The 18,499-nt window shown below is 37.2% G+C and overlaps 1 protein-coding gene across 19 annotated transcripts in view; it reads right to left on the reverse strand.

Moving 5' to 3' along the window:
- ROBO2 (roundabout guidance receptor 2) overlaps nt 1–18,499 on the reverse strand; it is a 615,358-nt gene that overhangs the window by 17,009 nt on the left and 579,850 nt on the right. For 10 of the 19 annotated variants that reach the window (XM_034792534.1, XM_034792561.1, XM_034792514.1 and 7 more), the window contains 3 exons: nt 17,612–17,872; nt 14,959–15,167; nt 60–230 (listed from right to left, as the gene is read on the reverse strand). In XM_034792534.1, the coding sequence (XP_034648425.1) occupies nt 60–230; nt 14,959–15,167; nt 17,612–17,872 (641 nt within the window). Of the gene's footprint in view, nt 1–59; nt 231–4,798; nt 4,982–14,958; nt 15,168–17,611; nt 17,873–18,499 lie in introns of all 19 variants that reach the window. The other 9 variants (XM_034792420.1, XM_034792471.1, XM_034792497.1 and 6 more) reach the window with 1 other exon arrangement.

Genomic DNA, 18,499 nt, shown 5'->3' on the forward strand with positions numbered 1-18,499 from the left:
CTGCATGCATGGAACATATCAGTATTACTACAGAGCTGACTTCAAACCAAAGAACTTACCATCTGTCATTCCCTCCCTGCGATGAGGCAATGGGGGTTGGTCCAATCTACCCCCCTTGTGTTTTTTAGTAGGCCTAGGCCTCTGACTCTGATTCAGGGCTGCACTGGTGTTACTGTCAGTTGAAAATGGGCTGCTTGGCCGAGGTCGCTGAGAGGAAGGGTATGCTTTGCCTAGAGGGGAAAAAAAAGGAAATCAAAATGGAAAACATTATTGCAATGAAGTAGGCTGTGCTCTCATGTGTCTGATCTGAAGTACTGCATATCTTTCCTTTCAGTGCTCACGTGAAAATTGTCAGCCTTTTGGGGCGGGGACCATCTTTTTGTTCTGTGTTTGTACAGCACCTAGCACAGTGGGGTCGTTGTCTATGACTAGAGTTCCTAGGCTCTCTGGTAATACTAATATTATTAATGATGATGATGAAGATAAAGTAAGTGCCCTGCTGAAATATCCGCTGATGACAATCATTTTAAAATATTCCACAATAAGCCAAGTGGGAAACTCAGCATTATATTTAACTAAAACCATTATGTTAAAACTATTATATGTTGTTTAACTCATGTCTACTTTTTATACTAAACAGATGTGTTCAGAATAATTTCTTACACTTGCAGGGGGATAAAATAGTTTTGCAATTGTATAATATTTATTCACCATATACCATCTCTTTCTCTGTGTATAGCAAACATATACTGGGTCAGATTCTTATCTTTGTGACTCCAGTGTACTGTATATGTGGTGTAACGCCAATGACAGTAATGTAGCTGATTTTACAAAATATATACTAACTTATGCCTGTAGATCTATGGACCCAAACAAAGAGCAAGAACATTTATTTTTGTAAAGATTTCCCCATTATTTTATTTATTATTTTGTGAGTATGCACGTGTATGTAAAAACTTATTCTGGACACATGTTGGCTAACTGAATTGATTACTCAGAGTTCTGTTTACACTGAAAACACTTCCTCTAAAAAAACACCCCTCCTCTGCTTGACTCTGTTCTAATGGGGCATTCAAGAGTATCACAGCAGGGCTTGTTTGATGACAATTCAGTTGCTTTTTTCATTTCTATTTTTACGTGTATATATTAATTCAATCAAATTCTCCAAAGTCTTTTGAATACATTAGCTTATTTTCTATTAAGACTGGATGAGCCCTTTGGAATCTTTTCAGAATGTTTTATTCTTGTTTCATTTGTTTGACATCTGTAACAAGTATCTTAGGAATTTTAACACTGTACTTTGTTTTGAACTGGTGGTTATTCTGATTTTCTTTAATTGTATCCAGAGTTGAATGTGTTAAGGCAACCAAACATCTTGTTTTTCTTTTAAACCCAGAAGGACCAATGCTTAAGCCAAACTGCACAGGACTTGATAGGAGAGATAAGATGGCTGTATGACATCTTTGTGCTCCCCAGGCTGCTTGGGCATGGTTTTGGTGTCTGGTGAAGACTGTGGGCTGCTCTAACCTAAACTGGCTGTTAAAATCCCTCAAAGAGCCAGTATGCTTGCAGGGGGTCACTGGAGTACAGTAGTGTTCTAAATACACCCCCTTCTTTTAGACATGCCCTAGCACATACCCTACTCTGGAGGGGTCTTTTAGGGTTGGAGATAGCTATGTTGGCTTTCTGTCATCTGGGGTTTCCTCCGTGACAAGGGAATCTTTATCTGCCAATTGGTAGAGTGTTACAGCCCTTTGCACTGCCAGAGTGGTGCAAAGGAATCAAGATCTCTCCCACAATCTCCCAAAGATTGATTTTTAGTAATTCGTACATGCAAGAATTGCTTTTTCAGCATTTGATTTCTTATTTTTCCTAGTTATAGATTCAACCAGAAACAAATACATGCCAAAATAGTGAGGATTTGATTTAAAAATTGTAAGGAAAAGAAATTCAGAGATGAGTCTGAAATCCCATCATTAAGTCACTCCATATTGCAGCACAGATGTTTTGTAAAAATAAACCCTGCCAGCACGTAGACACCATGGAGTGTAAAAATAACCTCCTCCGTGGAACTTTAATCTGCACCAGAGGAGATTAAAGTCAAAGTTTCCTAGTGCGCGTTAATGTAGCACTGTTTGAAATGGGACTACATTAATGAGCACTTGGGAACTTTTAGTGTACACCAGTACGGTCCAGACTGGTCAGTCAATGCATGAGATGCTAGTGAGGACTAAAATTTGGTGCAGACTAAAGCACTTTGTAGACAAGCCTTGAATCTAGGATGAAATTTCATCTTTAAGTGAATTCTTTTGCTTTCATGGATATAAGTCTAACCCTTAATTCAGCATGCAGGCTTTGGAAAAAATATATGACATGTTTGTGATTGACTTAAGTACCTATGAAAGAGAGGGGCTAACAATAGTACTGACTTGAGTCATACATAGGGCAGGCAGGTGATGTGCAATCTTCCCAGCACAATTCTTTCAGTGCACCTCAGATCTGACCTGTAGCATATCTGTTATTCTTGTCTCTAGTAAAATCTGCTCAGTTGTGCCAGACTGTCTGTATTGGTGATATAATCATCCCGTTATAGGGTTTTATAAAAATGAAAAGAAAACAATACTCTAAATCATTGAGCTATATGATAATTAGCACAGTGGCACATGGAAACCTGAATGAGTGTGTCATGAAGGAGAGATACTTTGGTCCCGATTCACCAGTGCCTTGTTCCCTGCATAGTCACAGGCACCCATGAAAAGTGAGTGTTAGATGCTACCAAATCAGAAGGCTCCAATCGCACCAGTGATGGTGTTAATGACTACACAGGGTATAAGGTAGTGGAGAATCAGGCCTTGAGATATCATCCCTGAATGACAGTCATAAAGAATATTGCCTCTTCTCAGCTAGAGAAATGCCCTGTGAAGAGTCATTATGGTGCATCAGGTAATATGCATTTTAATGGTCCTATGATGACAAGGGATACTTTGGCATGTTCTAAACTGTAATGGTTCATCAAATAGGTAATATGTCAGCATGCAATTTTAAAAATGCACATCAATCGCTTGATAAACCATAACACAACCATCAAATAATTGGGTGTTTTTCAAGCTGGACACTCCCTATACTTGACCAGAAAGATGCACCTTTCTTGCATGGATATGCTACAAAATAATACATTTTAAAGTTTGTGTGTGTGGAAGGGAAGAGGGCCTGTACCTCTTAATGGCCTGATCCACACAACATTAAATCAACATTGACTTCAATGGACTTTGAATAAGTCCCAGTGAGAGCGCACAAAAACTAGAAAGGGTGCAAAAGTTTCGATGCTCTCACACAAGGCTTTTCAAAGAGTCTCTTCAAGCAAAATAATCAGTGTTAAATGATATTTTGGCCAAATTCTCCCCAAATTTTGGCACGTCTGAAGGCAGGCAGTCTATTTATTTCCCTATGAAAAGACAGACTGAACAAATCAATGTTTCACTACTGCAGGGGAGCAATTGGAGAGCTTTGTCTGTTTTTAAAAGTGAAATAATTGGTTTTAAAGATTGATGAATTTAACTAAAGAGTCGGGGTGAAATCCCAGCTCTCCTGAAGTCAATGGCAAAACTACCATTGATGCCAATGGAGCCAGGATTTTTTACCCTCTGTCTTTGTGAGTGGCTTGGGTGAGTGCCAAAAACCTTTTCTCCATTTCTAAGGTATAGCATTTGCCATCTAGTCACTGAGGTAATTTTGCATGCATAAAGACTGCAGGATCAGCCTCTATGTTTATGGGCAACTTTCCTAAATGCAAATAATGTACTAAAGGGCAAACTTTATATGAGAATAGTACTAAAAGTTCCAAAGTTATGGGAACAGAGTGGTACTTGCAGGCAGAAATGTGAAATGAGTGTGTAACAAAAAAAAAAGTTCCCTAATTAATATTGTGCTATTAGTTTATGTCAGTTTAATTAAAAAGCAAAGGTTGTTTTGCAGTTTTGATAAAAGTCAGGATACACAAATCAATTCTCGCTGTGTCCAGAACATTTTATTACATTTTACTTATCTCTTTTTTTTTGTTGCTAGAAATGAAACGTGAAACATGACACATAAGAGGCTTGTGAATTATAAATTACATAAAGTAAATTATATTTAGTCCTCATTTGTTTCAGAAGGAAAGAGTGTGTTGTTTTCAAAAGCAATACTGATTTTGCCACTCTTACATTTAACTTGTAGATGCAGTTGATATATTTTTAATTAATATCCTGAAATCCAAATATAATAAGTTATTCCAATAAGTGCCATTAAAGCAACTGATTAATAAGGCTGTTAGTGATAAACTTACACCAGCTCATCCCATGCTTAGAGAGCCTTCCCAGAAAACACATTGTGCAAAAGAGATGCACTAGAACAGCAGTAATGGAGGTAATGACTAAGTGTGCTCTTCATCACTAGAAATATTATTGATTGTGAGAAGATTTTGCAAAAAATAAATCATCAAAAATTGCATGGCAAAATTAGTAGTCTCTTTGGGCAATATAAAAGGGAGCACATGTCAGTAAATCCATAGTGGAGTCAGAGTAAAGGGAAATAGCAGACTGAAGCTGGTGATTAAAAGCTTGTGCTATTCATTGCTTCGGAGTACTAAAATTAAAACACAGTGGAAGGTTTTGATTAAAGCTATGCAGAAAAAAACTGTCCAACCTCCTTATTCCATGCAGGTTAAACAAATTCTGAGTGAGACTTGAGTTCTCTGAAAAGAAGAAGAGAAAGAAAAGGAAGAGGCCATGCAGAAAGCATCAACTTTGAGTCTACAAACCTGTTCTTGTCAGGCTGGTTCCATCCAGCCTAAACCCAGCTTTATCTGCTGCTGCAACCAGTGCTTGTGCAAAACTGCCGCTGGTAAAGATCGAGTCATCTGAGGAGCTACCTACACTAGATCTATGACTAGAAAAGTTACGGTCCTCATCAGACGCAGAACCCCATCCATTTACCATTGAACCTAAAAACAAATGTAGGGGTCTAGTGAGTTGTATACATTGAATATCGTATCTGTTTATCTAAAGCTCAAAGGCCCACCAAGTTTATTTTCTCTCATCAAGAAAACAAGTTTATCTGGGAGAGTCTGGCATCAAAGCAGTATCTGTGTACAAGAAATCTTTCGGGAGTAGATGGAATTACATTCATAGGTTGTCCCTTGATCATTTGAACATATGTACAAAATGGGCCAAATTCTGGTATCATCTATACTTATGAAAATTCTGTGAAAACTCCACCAAAGTCTATGTGTTTACTGCAAATTTACAGCAATGTAAAGGAAATCTATTGCCACATGATCTGACTCCATATGTTGTAAAGTAGTACATAGCCTGACATTTACAATGTAAGGCCTTAATTTAGGAGACCATGAACGTGCATAAGTCTCAATGAACTTATTTAAATTGAACATTGAACGCATGCTTACATATTGTCCTGAACAGAGATGGAGTTAAGGAACTATGTAAATGCTTTCTTTAATTGAGGCCTTAACATCGTTATGTGATCTTTAAGACAAAACTAGAGAGTAACACATACATACTGCAGTTCATTGTAATTCCTTGAGCAAATTCAAAGAGTTTCGGTCTTAAAGTTTTGTTGGGAATAGATTTGCAGGAAATATGTGACTAAATTCTGAATTTAATATTGAGTCACTTACACATTCAAATGCTGCCTTCCTGCCCTGCTAATGGGTTACCACTATTGTAAGAAAAAAGTGCAACTACAGTGACAAAAACGTATTTAGAAATACAACGGATCAAATCACTTGAGAGAGAGAAAGAGAACAAACATAAGTATAATACTTAATACTGATGGAAGGATACATCCTTTTGGCCCCCCAGTTATCTGTAGTTTTTAGTATCTGAAGCATGGTGTTGATAATACAGTGTACAGTATAGTATGTACTACATTTTCAAACGTTATCACTGAGTTTGAGATTTTTAAAGTTGCTAGACACCCATATTACCCATTGACTTCAACTGGGGTTATAAATGTGTGTACTTTTGAAAATCAGTCCCAACATGTCTCAGATTTCCAAAAACTGAGATACTCAAAATCACACTGTGGCCTACATCACTGCATACATTGCAAATAAGCAAGTGAGCACATGTGCAGCAGCAGAAATGCTGATTTTTTCAAGATATGAATGGACACATGTGGAGTGATAAATCATCCCTTAGATTTACTATACACTTAGTGATGATGTACAAATGTTGTAGTGAAATTTTAATACCTGACCTGCAAACCCTCTTTTTCATTACATGTACAAGGGAGTTATTTAAAGCCTAATGTCTAAAAGAAAACCTTTAAATTATGGATTGCTTATTAGGCCCAAGTTGCTAGGATAGATATTTGTGGTATTGTAGATTATTAAAAGCTATCTGGAAAAAGTAAAGGAAAAATATAATTGAAATCAGGAATTCAATCAATAACATACACCAGTGGTTTTCAACCAGGAATACGCATAGTCTTGGGGGTTCCCAGAGGTCTTCTATGGGTACATCAACTCATCTAGATATTTGCCTGGTTTTACAATAGGCTACATAGAAAGCACTAGTGAAGTCAGTACAAACTAAAATTTCATACAGACAATGACGTGTTTATAGTGCTCTATATACTGAAATGTATGTACAATATTTATATTTCAATTGATTTATTTTATAATTATATGGTAAAAATTAGAAAGTCAGCAATTTTTCAGTAATAGCGTGCTGTGACATTTTTGTATTTTTAGGTCTGATTTTGTAAGCAATTTTAGATTTAGATTTTAACTGAGGTGTAACTTGGGGGTATGCAAGACAAATCAGACTCCTGAAAGGGGCACAGTAGTCTGGGAAGGTTGAAAGCCACAGACATACACTGTACTACAAAAAGAGAGGAAGAGGGAGAAGTTTCTGTGCCACTAACTTTTTGAAAACAATGGATTACTTTGCTGCAGTGACCAAATCTTTTAACATCAGCAAAGTGGCAGGCTGTAATAACACAGGTTCACGCACTCCAAAGATACAAGAACAGAAACTGAAGAGGTCTATGGAGGTCTGACAGGCAGAAGGTGTGTTAAGCGCAACAGAAAGTGACAGAGTTTGATTCTGCTTGCCAAGAGCGCACACAAAATTATTACTTTCCAAATAGACTCCACTTGACATAGACAGATGTAAGGATTCTAAGATAACAGCAAGAGAAGGCTGAAACTGAGCCTCCTTAAAGAAGACAATTTCTTAAACAACAATCAAGGGGTCACAGAACATCATACAAAAAGGAGAGCAGTAGCTTGGCAATAGGTATTGATATGAAATATGAAAAACAATGATATAAACAGCTATAAAAACAATGAAAAGGACAAAAGAAAATGAGATGCTATAGGTGAAGACACTTTAAAAAAATTGCTTCCTATGATCTTAAAGTTCAGAATTTGCTTAGTTACCTTGCTGAATTGGGGCCTACGATTTTAACAATATAAATGGAACAAAAGGAATAAGTCTAAGTATGTTTTAAGGAAGAAAATGAAAACATACTTCCATTTGCATACAGCATTCCATCTACTTGCATACCAGTCATGCAATTTTCTGAAGCAGTTGTTATACAGTATGTACTACACATGCATACACAAACTACACACGCACACAGACCAGGTTTACTTAGCAATACCTAAACTTTAATTATTGCCAAACTATTATTACAAGAGTACCTATTTTTCACATGTATTCTTTCTGAAAGTGTTGGAAAGCCCTGGAGACTGAAGTCTCACTTTTAAGTACAGAACAAGTTGTAGCATGGTGAGTAGCAGTGCGCTCCTAAACACACATGCGCGCACATACCTCTTTCCCTTAATCTGTCATACTTCAGCTGTGTTGTGGAAGCACCATCTCTAGAAGTGAAAGGGTAGCTCAATCCTCTTGCTGATTTGATCTTTAGTTGCTGAATCTGTCAACCTGGTTGCCAACTACTGATGAAATTTTTGGTATTATGGCTTCCTGTACTTTGGTAGCTGAACTGAGATTCGCAGCTCATTTCACATAGATCAGCAAACTGCTATCAAATTGTAGGGAGTTTTTGGTATCCACTGACTTGGGATATAATTGAACTGGGAACTAGGGATGAAGATATCCAGACATTACTACCAATCTCCTGAGCTATTCTGGCCAACTGCTTAAACATTTTTTTTTCCACCACAATCTGTAAAAATAAAAATGTTCCTTTGTTTATCTTACAAATGTGTGGACCCTCACCACTAAAGACTGAACCTTGTTTTGTTGTACAGACACCCTTAGGCCATAATTCAGCTGGGTTAATCTAACACGCTTAGTAAATGATGACTGTTTTTTAATGGTGCCCACTGGCACTGTTTCCCAAACCAGATAAACAATTGTTATCTGAATAAAGGTAGAATAAAAGGTACTGGTGTCCCTCTCAGATCAACTGTGCATTTTCCAAACGGGTTTTTAGTAGGTTTACCTCTTTACATGCAGTAGCTTACTCTGTGTACATCGGAGTTTTTATGTTTTCTGGCAACCATAAATTTTACTTTTGCAGACAGCAGCAGTAAATGCATTATGCAAAACAAAATCAACTATCTGAAAAGTTGAACTCTGTTTTCTTGCTCCATAAAACATTTTTGGATGCTAAGGCACACAGGAAGTTGTTTTGCTCTTACAGAAAGGTTAGGAGGATAGAATTGCTAGTAGATTGCTTGCTACTGATTTTATTATTTCCTGACATTTTACAGGCAATGAAAAAGCTACTTCTTTGTGCAAACTGAATCTTTCAGTACAACTCTGTACTGTTTTTAAGTCTATCCTGCCTGTGAAACACAACCAACCTCTCTTTTCATAGAAAGCTGACCGTTGGTCCAGATGCCTTCAAAACAAGTTCTTAGCTATTGACTAGTACTAGTCCAGGTGTATCGATTTAAGGCTTGATCCTTCAACATGCTGAGCACTCTGGCCCCAATGTGGCAAAGCACTTAGACCTAGCTTTACAAAGGCATTTAGGTGCCTAAAGATGCAGATAGGTGCCTATTGGGATTTTCCAAAGGGCCCAGGTGCCGAATTCCCATTGAAAATTCCCTTTTGAAAATTCGGCTAGGCACCTATCTACATATTTTGGTGCCTAAATACCTTTAAAAACTGGCCCTTATGTACTGATCTAGCAAAGAATCCCTATTCAGTAAAGCACTTATAAGCACATGCTTAACTTTAAGCATTGAAGCCAACAGAACTTAAGTAAGTGCTTAAGTGCTTCCCCATCTTAAGCACATGCTTATCTTTAAACATGGGGATTATACACATGCTTCAAGTTAAGTTCATGCTTAAGTACTTTGCTTGATCAGGGCCAGAGTGTCCAGTGCTTTTGCAGGATCTAATTCTATGAGCCTGATCCTGCTTCCACTGAAGTGAATGGCAAAACGCTCATTGCCTATATTGTGCAGGAGCAGCCCTTTACACTCCTAGGAGCACATCTGGCCCTTTACATTTATTTATTAATACAAAGCATGATCATTGACCTTAGTGGGGTATCATGCAACAGTGGGAGGCTATGGCTATGCTGGGTAACAGAAAATCATGGGAAGTGCTGAATAGTGAATAAAAAAGTGCTCTATCTATCCACTCTGAAAATAAGACCTTGACATATCCTGTATATTATACAACAGTGATTTCCTCCCCTACCAAATATTGAAACTTATAAGTATGAAATGAAATTTGTATGTTCTTAAAATTGTCTCTTGTGGCCAGGGAATCTTTAATAAAAGAATACAAGCCATTCATACAAGTTTGACACTTTATAGGTCCACACATAATCAAGGCATCTATAAACATTTAATGAAAAATGAATTTATGCCACTTAGCCAAATTTATTTGTGTTTTTATTTTCAATCTTTCTAGATGTTTTGGTTTCCATATTGCTGAAAGGCCCAACATTTTTTCTAATTTATTCAAGCTGTTAGAGAAGAAATGCACATAGAACATTAAGTAGTTGCTCAAATGTTGCCGAGCAGTAAAATACTATGATAAAGTGGCATCTTGCTGTGTCTCTACTACATCTTCAGCACTAAAATTAATTTATGATCAGTCATCAATTCATTTACATGTCATTTTATGCTAAATCCATCCTTGCTGATGAATGCGTATCCCCAGATCCATTAAGCTAGGATAAAGCCTATGCTTTATAGTATGACCCTGCTAATTGTTGTATTACCATTTTTATGAGATACAAAAACTAGCAGTTCCCTATTTTCTAAGCACATATTTAATCCATGAACCACATTCTTCCTATTAAATGCAATCTGCCTAACTGCCTATAAAATAAAATCTTTAGCAATATGTATCCCTGAACAAATCAATACAAATATTGACCTCTGCCTTGGTAAAATATTGGTTAAGTAACTGATGTTGTATAATTTTCCAGAGTTATGACATTTGTGCTCAGACACACTGAATAAACAGCTTTTACCACATAGCTAACAAGCAGAGTGTTTGGGTTTTTTTTAAATTAGGTTGAAAATATGCAAAAGAAGGCTGTTATTTTCTCTGTGCTATACTTCTTGTTGGCATCTTTATTAGAATTTTAGATTATTTCAATTTTGTTACCCATGTGCAAGAATAACTGTGTACTATTTTCAGTCATAAGAACATAAGAATGGCCATACTGTGTCAGACCAATGGTCCATCTAGCCCAGTATCCTGTCTCTGACAGTGGCCAGTGCCAGATGCTTCAAAGCAAATGTAGAGAACAGGGCAGTCATCGAGTGATCCATCCCCTGTCGTCCAGTCCCAGCATCTGGCAGTCAAAGGCCAAAGGACACCAGAGCATGGGTCTTGGCTAATAGCCATTGATGGATGTATCCTGTTTCACTTGAGCAAATGATGGGTTTTATTAAACTTCCATAAACCCTGTAGTTAACAGGGTTGCATCTACACTAAACTCTTTTCTCCTCAGCTTTCACATAAGTACCGATGCACTAATGGGGGGAATGGCATGAACCATTATTTAGAATGGTCACTGATGTTAGAACACCTGGATGGTCTACCCTGCCAAGAGCAGGTCTATCACAGATGTCAAAGGATGAAAGTTCTTAAAATGTCTGTACCTTATTTGTAACTAGAGTGCTCACTGTTTCTACACTGCTGGTGGCAAGGCTATGAAGTTTTAAGGGGGTTGGTCAAGGCCTAGGAGATTTTCAATTGACTTCAATGAAAAGTGGATCAAATCCCATACAGTAATCTTAGACAATTAAGTCCTTATGTACTATTAAAGCAGAACAACAAGAATTCTGGTCAAAATTATGGCACAAAATTGCATCAAAAATACAAACATTACATTAAACCAATGCAATCCTGTCTCCCAAATTTCCCATTACCAATATTTCAATGAACCTGTTAAAAGAAAAGGAGACATAAATGACCAATTAACTGAAAGTTAAGAAAGCAGGAGTTCTATATCAGCTCAATATTTTTAAGAAAACCAGCAACTTAATCATCTAATAAACTATGGATGATTTAGATGCTGGGAAAAAACATCATAGCGTTAAAATAAGTCCTTCTTTCCATTTACTATTACTTAGAATTTTGCTGGAAACAAATTAACGCTTCAGCTTTTAGATTTATAAAATTCATTATTCAAAAGTTTAAACAGAATTTTCCCAGCTTGGGTTTCCTTTATAATACCTAGAGACCATTAAGATGTGTTTACTGTGAACTCCTCTTTCCCTCCCTCCCTTTTTTTTTTATACATGTCAGCATTTGCTCTCTCACCCACAAACAGGAAAGCTTAAACACATAGAGGAAAATCTCTGTCTGCATCCTCCATCAGCACTAACTAAATCAAGAGGGGCTGGGAAATAAAGACTTTTTGACAATGAGGGGACCCTACTATAATTTCTAAATCTAACATTTCCTAATTCAGTTGACATATGATCCTACTGACCCTAATAAAATAGCCTCTGGAAAAATATCCTGATGGTGACTTTCCATTTTGCGCCTCAACCTCGATCTTTTGGAATTGTATCGGATTTTCCATCTATCAAATTATATGGTATGATCAAAGTAATTCCTCCACTTTCAGATAAAAAGATCCACTACCACTGAGAGACCACTCAGAATGCACTAAAATCTGACGGCATCTCCAACAGCTCTGCTTAATCATGGTCTTGGATGTTATTAGGACTTTTCTAGCAACTTCTATTTTATAACTGCCACAATGGGAGACTTCCTGGGGAAACACCATCAATAAATTCCATCACTTAAACATGCCTCATGTCAGATGCATTTGGAAGTTGGAATTCTGTTTCCACTGAACCAGTCTGCATAGCACAAAAATCTCCCCCTTAGTGGGTGCTGGATGTAAAACTAGTTGGCAGCCTCAGCAGAAAGCACAAGGATTGACTCTGCTATGAAGACCAAACTACCCTCTCACTCCTAGAGATGATATCTCCAGGTCAGTGCTGAGGCAGGCTGACCTCAGAGCAGTGCTTCTATCTTTGTTGTCTCTCTGTTCTGAGGCCTTCAGTATCTGGGGATGTGAGCCAATATTTTTCCATAAGTACTAACCTCACAGAAACACCTCTTTTTAACAATAAATGTTGGCTTCTGAGTTCTTAAGGACCAGGTACTATATTTTTGCTCAATTTTCTAAAATATTCAATAGCTTTAGAGAAATGAAACAACATTATAAAAGTCCCAGGAAATCGCCGTTCTAATGTATCTGAAGCCCTATGCAAATAATGAGCTTGTATTTTAACTCATCAGTTATTTTGTTTGCAGGATATGGGGAGACCTCAGGAATGCCTAACATATCAAAGATAAGCAAATCAGGCAATTTGAGAAACCTTTGAAACAATGGGTTCTACATACTGTGCTTATTGCTGAACATCAAGCCTATGGGGGTTAATGGGATCATAAACATCTCAAAATATTATCCTTTGAAACATCCCCCACAAATATAATATGCACTGCCTCATGTGAAAATTATACTATTGCTAAGAGACTCAAATCCAAGAGAGAAAATGAAGGCTTTTATCGTATTTCCCCATACAGTCATCGAAGGAGGCAGAAGACAATTTGTTATCTAGATGCCTGAGATTTTGTAGATCATTTTACTAAACATATGTATTATTTATAGGTTATGAGGTAAAGCACAACTTCTTCCTGCAATATACAACTTCACAGACTGAGATTTTTAACACACCAATAATTAAGCAGTATTTCTATCTAGGAAAGCAGGTTTTATTTTTATTAATAAAAGCATCAATTGTAATGAACCCAGAAGTATGTTAACTGCAGCAGAAATGCACCTGTCCTTATTTCATTGACATTAGGTAAAGTAGGATACTAATAACAGTTGAAAATGTAAATGTGTGAAATGCTCATTTTCTGATATACAGATATACCAATATTGACATATTAATACAGACTGAAGGGACAATATATAGTAAGCTGATTTTTTTTATTTAGTCCTGTATTATCACTGTAAAACCTTTGCTGCATTCCTAATGGAAAGCCATTAGTGAGATATGCAAAAATATGCAGAATTATAGCCTGAAGGAGCTTATGCTAGAAATTCAGGCAAAGTAGCTTACCATATTCGTGCACTAATAAGTCAGCCTTCTGAATTCAAAAATTTAAACTATAACTCTACAGCTTTCATTTGGATCTGGATTTCAAATCACAACACTAGAGCTACAGTTCTTAAATCTTAATTAGCTTGGCAAGCAGTCTGGCCCAGGGTAAGGGAAAAACCAGAAAGTGGGATAGAGCAGTACACTGTTTAATTCAACAAGGGAAGAAGAGGAAAATTATAGGTACTGATGCTTCATCACTGTCACAGTCCTGCCTCCATCAGTGGGAACTGCAATGTGTTTTCAGAGCTGCAATGTTTAGATAAGGGAGTAAAATTCTTAGAACTTGTAAGGCACAGAGAGGTGAAATAAAATTAAGTGGTGCTACATTAATATGTCCCCAGTGAGCAAGTGTACTGTGCAGGCATATCTAGAAATTAGTGCTTTCACATAAAGATCAATGACTGAAGAGACAAACAGTATTTTTAATGAGCTATGTAAGACCACGCACATTTGAGTCATCACTAAAGCTAAATCATCATGGATGCAGTACGTTACGTACAGGTCCACCTTCAGTTTAAAGGAAAGTTTACTGATGCCTCAGAAAGGGTTCATAATGTTCATGTAAAAACAGATTTTTCTCAGAAAACTCCATGGCTTTCTGGCTTTCTTTGACAGCAATTTTACTAATTCAGATTCGTTGGAATAGTTTAGCATGCATTTTCAGGCCTTTCTTTGTTGATCCCAGTTGTTACTTTTCTAGACATCCCAGGAATAAGAAACAGTGAAGGAAAAGATGACAGAATAATTAAATATCTTCACTGAAAGGGAACAATTATTAAATACAGCAATATGAAGTGGGTATAAAATATATGTTTCACCTACATATATATTTTCTTCAGTCTACAAATACATTTTGTGCTAATCTAGCCAAGTTTATTCTGAAAAGTCTTTTTACCTCCCTGTGTTCATCAGTGCATGCTTTTACACAGCCAAATATCTAGAAACATTTTAAGATAACATTTACTTTTTATGCTGCTCCCAATATACAAAATACAGTATATCATTTCAAAGTTAAGGGCTTCCCCCCCACACCCTTTTTATGTAATAGACTTGCTTCCCCAACAGTCTGAACTTTTCATGAAAGACAGGATATAATTGAGTTTTCTTTCATGTCTTAAAGCTTTTTAAAATTCATGAATTTTCTTATCATTTTGCAGCAAAGCAAAAGTATTTTCAAATCCTTCTTTAACTTTAGTGTTTAATATTAACATATTTTAAATATCACAGAAATAGAATGGAATACATTTTTGCTTAAAAGGTATTTGATTTATGATGTATTTTAATATTACAAACATATTGGTTCACTCTTAAATGTGTTCGGTTACCTGTCACAGAGCTGTCTAAATTGTCCATACTGGATCCCGGAGTATGCTCTAGACCTCTTAGTGGCCTAGTGATTTCTATAGCTTCTTCTTCAATATCATCCTCATCATCATCTGGAATATCTGTTTCCAAATCTGAAATAAGGGTTCCAGCTACATATCCAAGTGGTGGAACTGGGGCCAGAGGAGGTTGAGTATTGCTTTGGATGTGCCTATACAAACAGATAAACAGAAATGCTGTTGGGCTGAGCGGAAGACATTGGTCTGCTGGGCCAATGAGAAAAGAGACAAATCTTCCAGTATACCCTGAATGTATTTACAAAATTGTTTGTAAGTTATTTACCCAAGAAGAGGTGACTCAGATATCTATCTCAGGTATGTATATGGTACCTATTACCATAGTATCTGAGTGCTACCTTTTAATGTATTTCTCCTTACTACAACCTCAGTGATGTGGAGAATTGCTATTACCCCCATATTACAGATGGAAAACTGAGGCACAGAGAGAATTTGTGAGTTGCCCAAAGTCACATAAGAAGTCTATGGCAGAGCAGGATCACTTGGGTTCCAGGCTAGTGCCCAAACTGTTAGAACATCCTTCCTCTCAATAGAAGCCAAAAGCTTTCAAATTCAACTTGTACTGCAGGAAGAGGACATTTTTCCCACCCAAACTAGATGTTATTACATGGAATTCAGCCTGAAGACCAGGCAGTGTTCTCCAGGAGAATAGTTTTCTGGTAGCATGGATTGTAGCTCATCTTCAGCACGCATGTATTTAGTTTGCCCAACTAGAACTAATTTAACTAGACCAAAATGAGGTCATTATTGTGGCCCTTCACAACACTGATTTTGAAATCTGTGGATCCTAACAATGTGGATCCTAACTCTGCAGCAACTCTAATAAGGGGAGCAGGATTCAGTCTCTTAGCTGTGAGCTGCTTTCTTGAGCAATCTGTTTGAGTGGGCGCTGTGACAGGCAAGTAGGGGGTTCTCCGAAGCCAGTTATGACTTTGCTTGACAGTTTGCAATCTGTAAAGTGGATCCTTATTCATGATTGGTCAGCATGGTAGAAAGCCCAGAATGTTGGTCTTCTTATTATCAAAGAAATAGATCCCACAGTGAACTGGATAGGGAGGCTAGGACTTGGAACATTTTACTTGCACCAGCAGTAGGCCACATTGGGTCATCTGACTGCAGTTGAACAGGGCTATGTAAAGCAGGTGTGGTCACCGGATAGCAACATTCCAAAATGGCCTCCCTACCCCTTATTTGGAAGTTGAGAAGGGCACTTACTGAGCAATTTTGCCTGCCTGCTGGTATAAAAGGGCTTTAGGTGGCAAGAGAGAATTAACTTTGGTTAGTGTATATGAATTATTGGTATTATGTATATTTATACAGGTGTGTTTTTATAATCTAAAATCAGGTGGATAGCCCTCCCCAAAAAAGCATGATGAGATTCACAGTGTCATCTGACACCAAAATGGCACCTGCAGTTTGCAGGCCATTGGAAGCATAACACCTGCAAATTACAGCCTTCACAGGCAGGGCACACATTTGTATGCTGGATCAAATCAGATACTGGAATGGGCCAGGATTAGCTGCTGCCTCAGATTTGGGCCAGTCCCCTGGGCAGGCTAAGGCCTATACTAGGCACTGTGGCACTGCAGTAGGGCCTAATTACCTTGTGGATTGAATGCAGCTTGCAAATGAGCCTAGAGGCTTCCAAGAGAAAACAGCTGGATTTGATTTGGCATGGATTGTCTACCTGTCTGTTCTATTTACGATAGCAAATGTTGAATATAGTTGTGACCTTTGTTTGCCAATGAAGCATGTCTGCTTCTTCACTGGTGGAGTGTCATTCAGCAACTAGTTGTACTTTATCTTCTGAGATTCTCAGGCTCTTTTTTTATTTTCTCTAGATGGAAAAGTTTTAAAAGGACAACTACTACTTAGGGGACAACTAGAAAGCAACTGGCCTTCAGTTCTTGTCTTGTGCAGCTGAAAAGTTCTTTTTTAGTCCCTGAAGAGATTGCTTCTAATGTTTGTTTTATAGTGAAAATGTTACAGTGATATTTGCTTCTTCTTCCTTTGAATAAGCAAAAAACATTCTAACAGACTAGATCCAGTCTGTGTAATTTAACAACTTTCTTCCTGCTGTTTCTATTATCTTCTTATTAAAATTAGAGGTGCTATTTCAACATACTATCAAAACTCTTAGCTGTGTGGATACTTCAGTCTCATGTAAATGTGAATGAAGCTAATTGTCCAGAAAAATAATGGTTGTATTGATACTGAAGGTGACTGACCTGAAGTTTAAACAGTGATTTAGAGTCTCGTTATTTCCAAAGCCCTGAAAAATTCAATTTATTTGCTATCCTGAAGTATGTGGATAAAAGTTACCTGTTGATGTGGTTAATCAATTGGCATATACCAGCATTCCAGATGAATATCGTGTTTAGATGTATTTTTAACACAAATTTAATACAATACCTATTTTTAGGTTCCATTTTCATACCATAGAGATACTCTTTTTAATATATATGTTTTTTCAATTAACAGTTTCAGTTGTTGTGTAGTAAAAAGGATTTTGGCACTGGATACTGTATTATTACAGTATCATTTTCTAAAATTACATGTGTCTAACTCAAACATTTACCATGTTTGCTTTGCTATGTCAAACTGGTAGGCCCTGGTTAATTCATCAAGGTGGGCTTGAAGCATTGGCTGCATCTCCTCTCGTGGAGAAGGTGTGAGAGTTGCAGTGGACTGTTGCCCAAAGGAGATTGCTGGTGAGGAGGCCACCCCTCGGACAGGTGGTGTAGGCACTCTGTCATCATCTTCTTCAAGCTCATCCTCCAGGCCCTGGTGTAAGTACGTCTGAACTGGTAAAGGAGGACACCAACCATCACTGTCATATCTGAAATCAAGATCATATAAATTTAGTATCAACCAAAACTAACCTCTTCTCTATACTAAAGGGAAAGACAGGCATCTTTATTATTACTATTTATTATTCACATTACTATAGAGCCCTAGTTATAGGCTAGACCCCATTGTGCTAGGTGTTGTACAAACTCAGAAAAGGTGACTTTTGAGGAGGGATTTGAAGGTGGATAATGAGGTTGCTGTGTAGATGTTTATGGGACATGCCTACCCTGACATGTAGTTTGAGTCTTAATTATTATTTTAAATATAAGTAAGGCAATAATTGCTGAAATTTGTCACATTGGTTTTGTTTCTTTGTTCCTTTGGCTCATAATAGCTAAGCAATTTGAACAAAATTTTCTACAACAAACCACATGTCCTTTATCATGTTTTTTAATATTAATCAGATAACATTACCTCACAATTACCAAAGGAAATGAACTAACTCACTCTCTGGACTATTAAACTAAGAGAATGAATTAAAGATTTACCTGCATCTAGACATGAAAACCCAGACTACTGATTAAAAGACAGTGAATAAACTCAAATATTTAGGCATAGCATTTTCGTACTTCCACCTTCCTTCTAACAAGCATATGTTAGATCTCTTCTTGCATCC

Source organism: Trachemys scripta, chromosome 1 (genome assembly GCF_013100865.1).
Source record: "Trachemys scripta elegans isolate TJP31775 chromosome 1, CAS_Tse_1.0, whole genome shotgun sequence".
Lineage (NCBI taxonomy): Eukaryota > Metazoa > Chordata > Testudines > Emydidae > Trachemys > Trachemys scripta.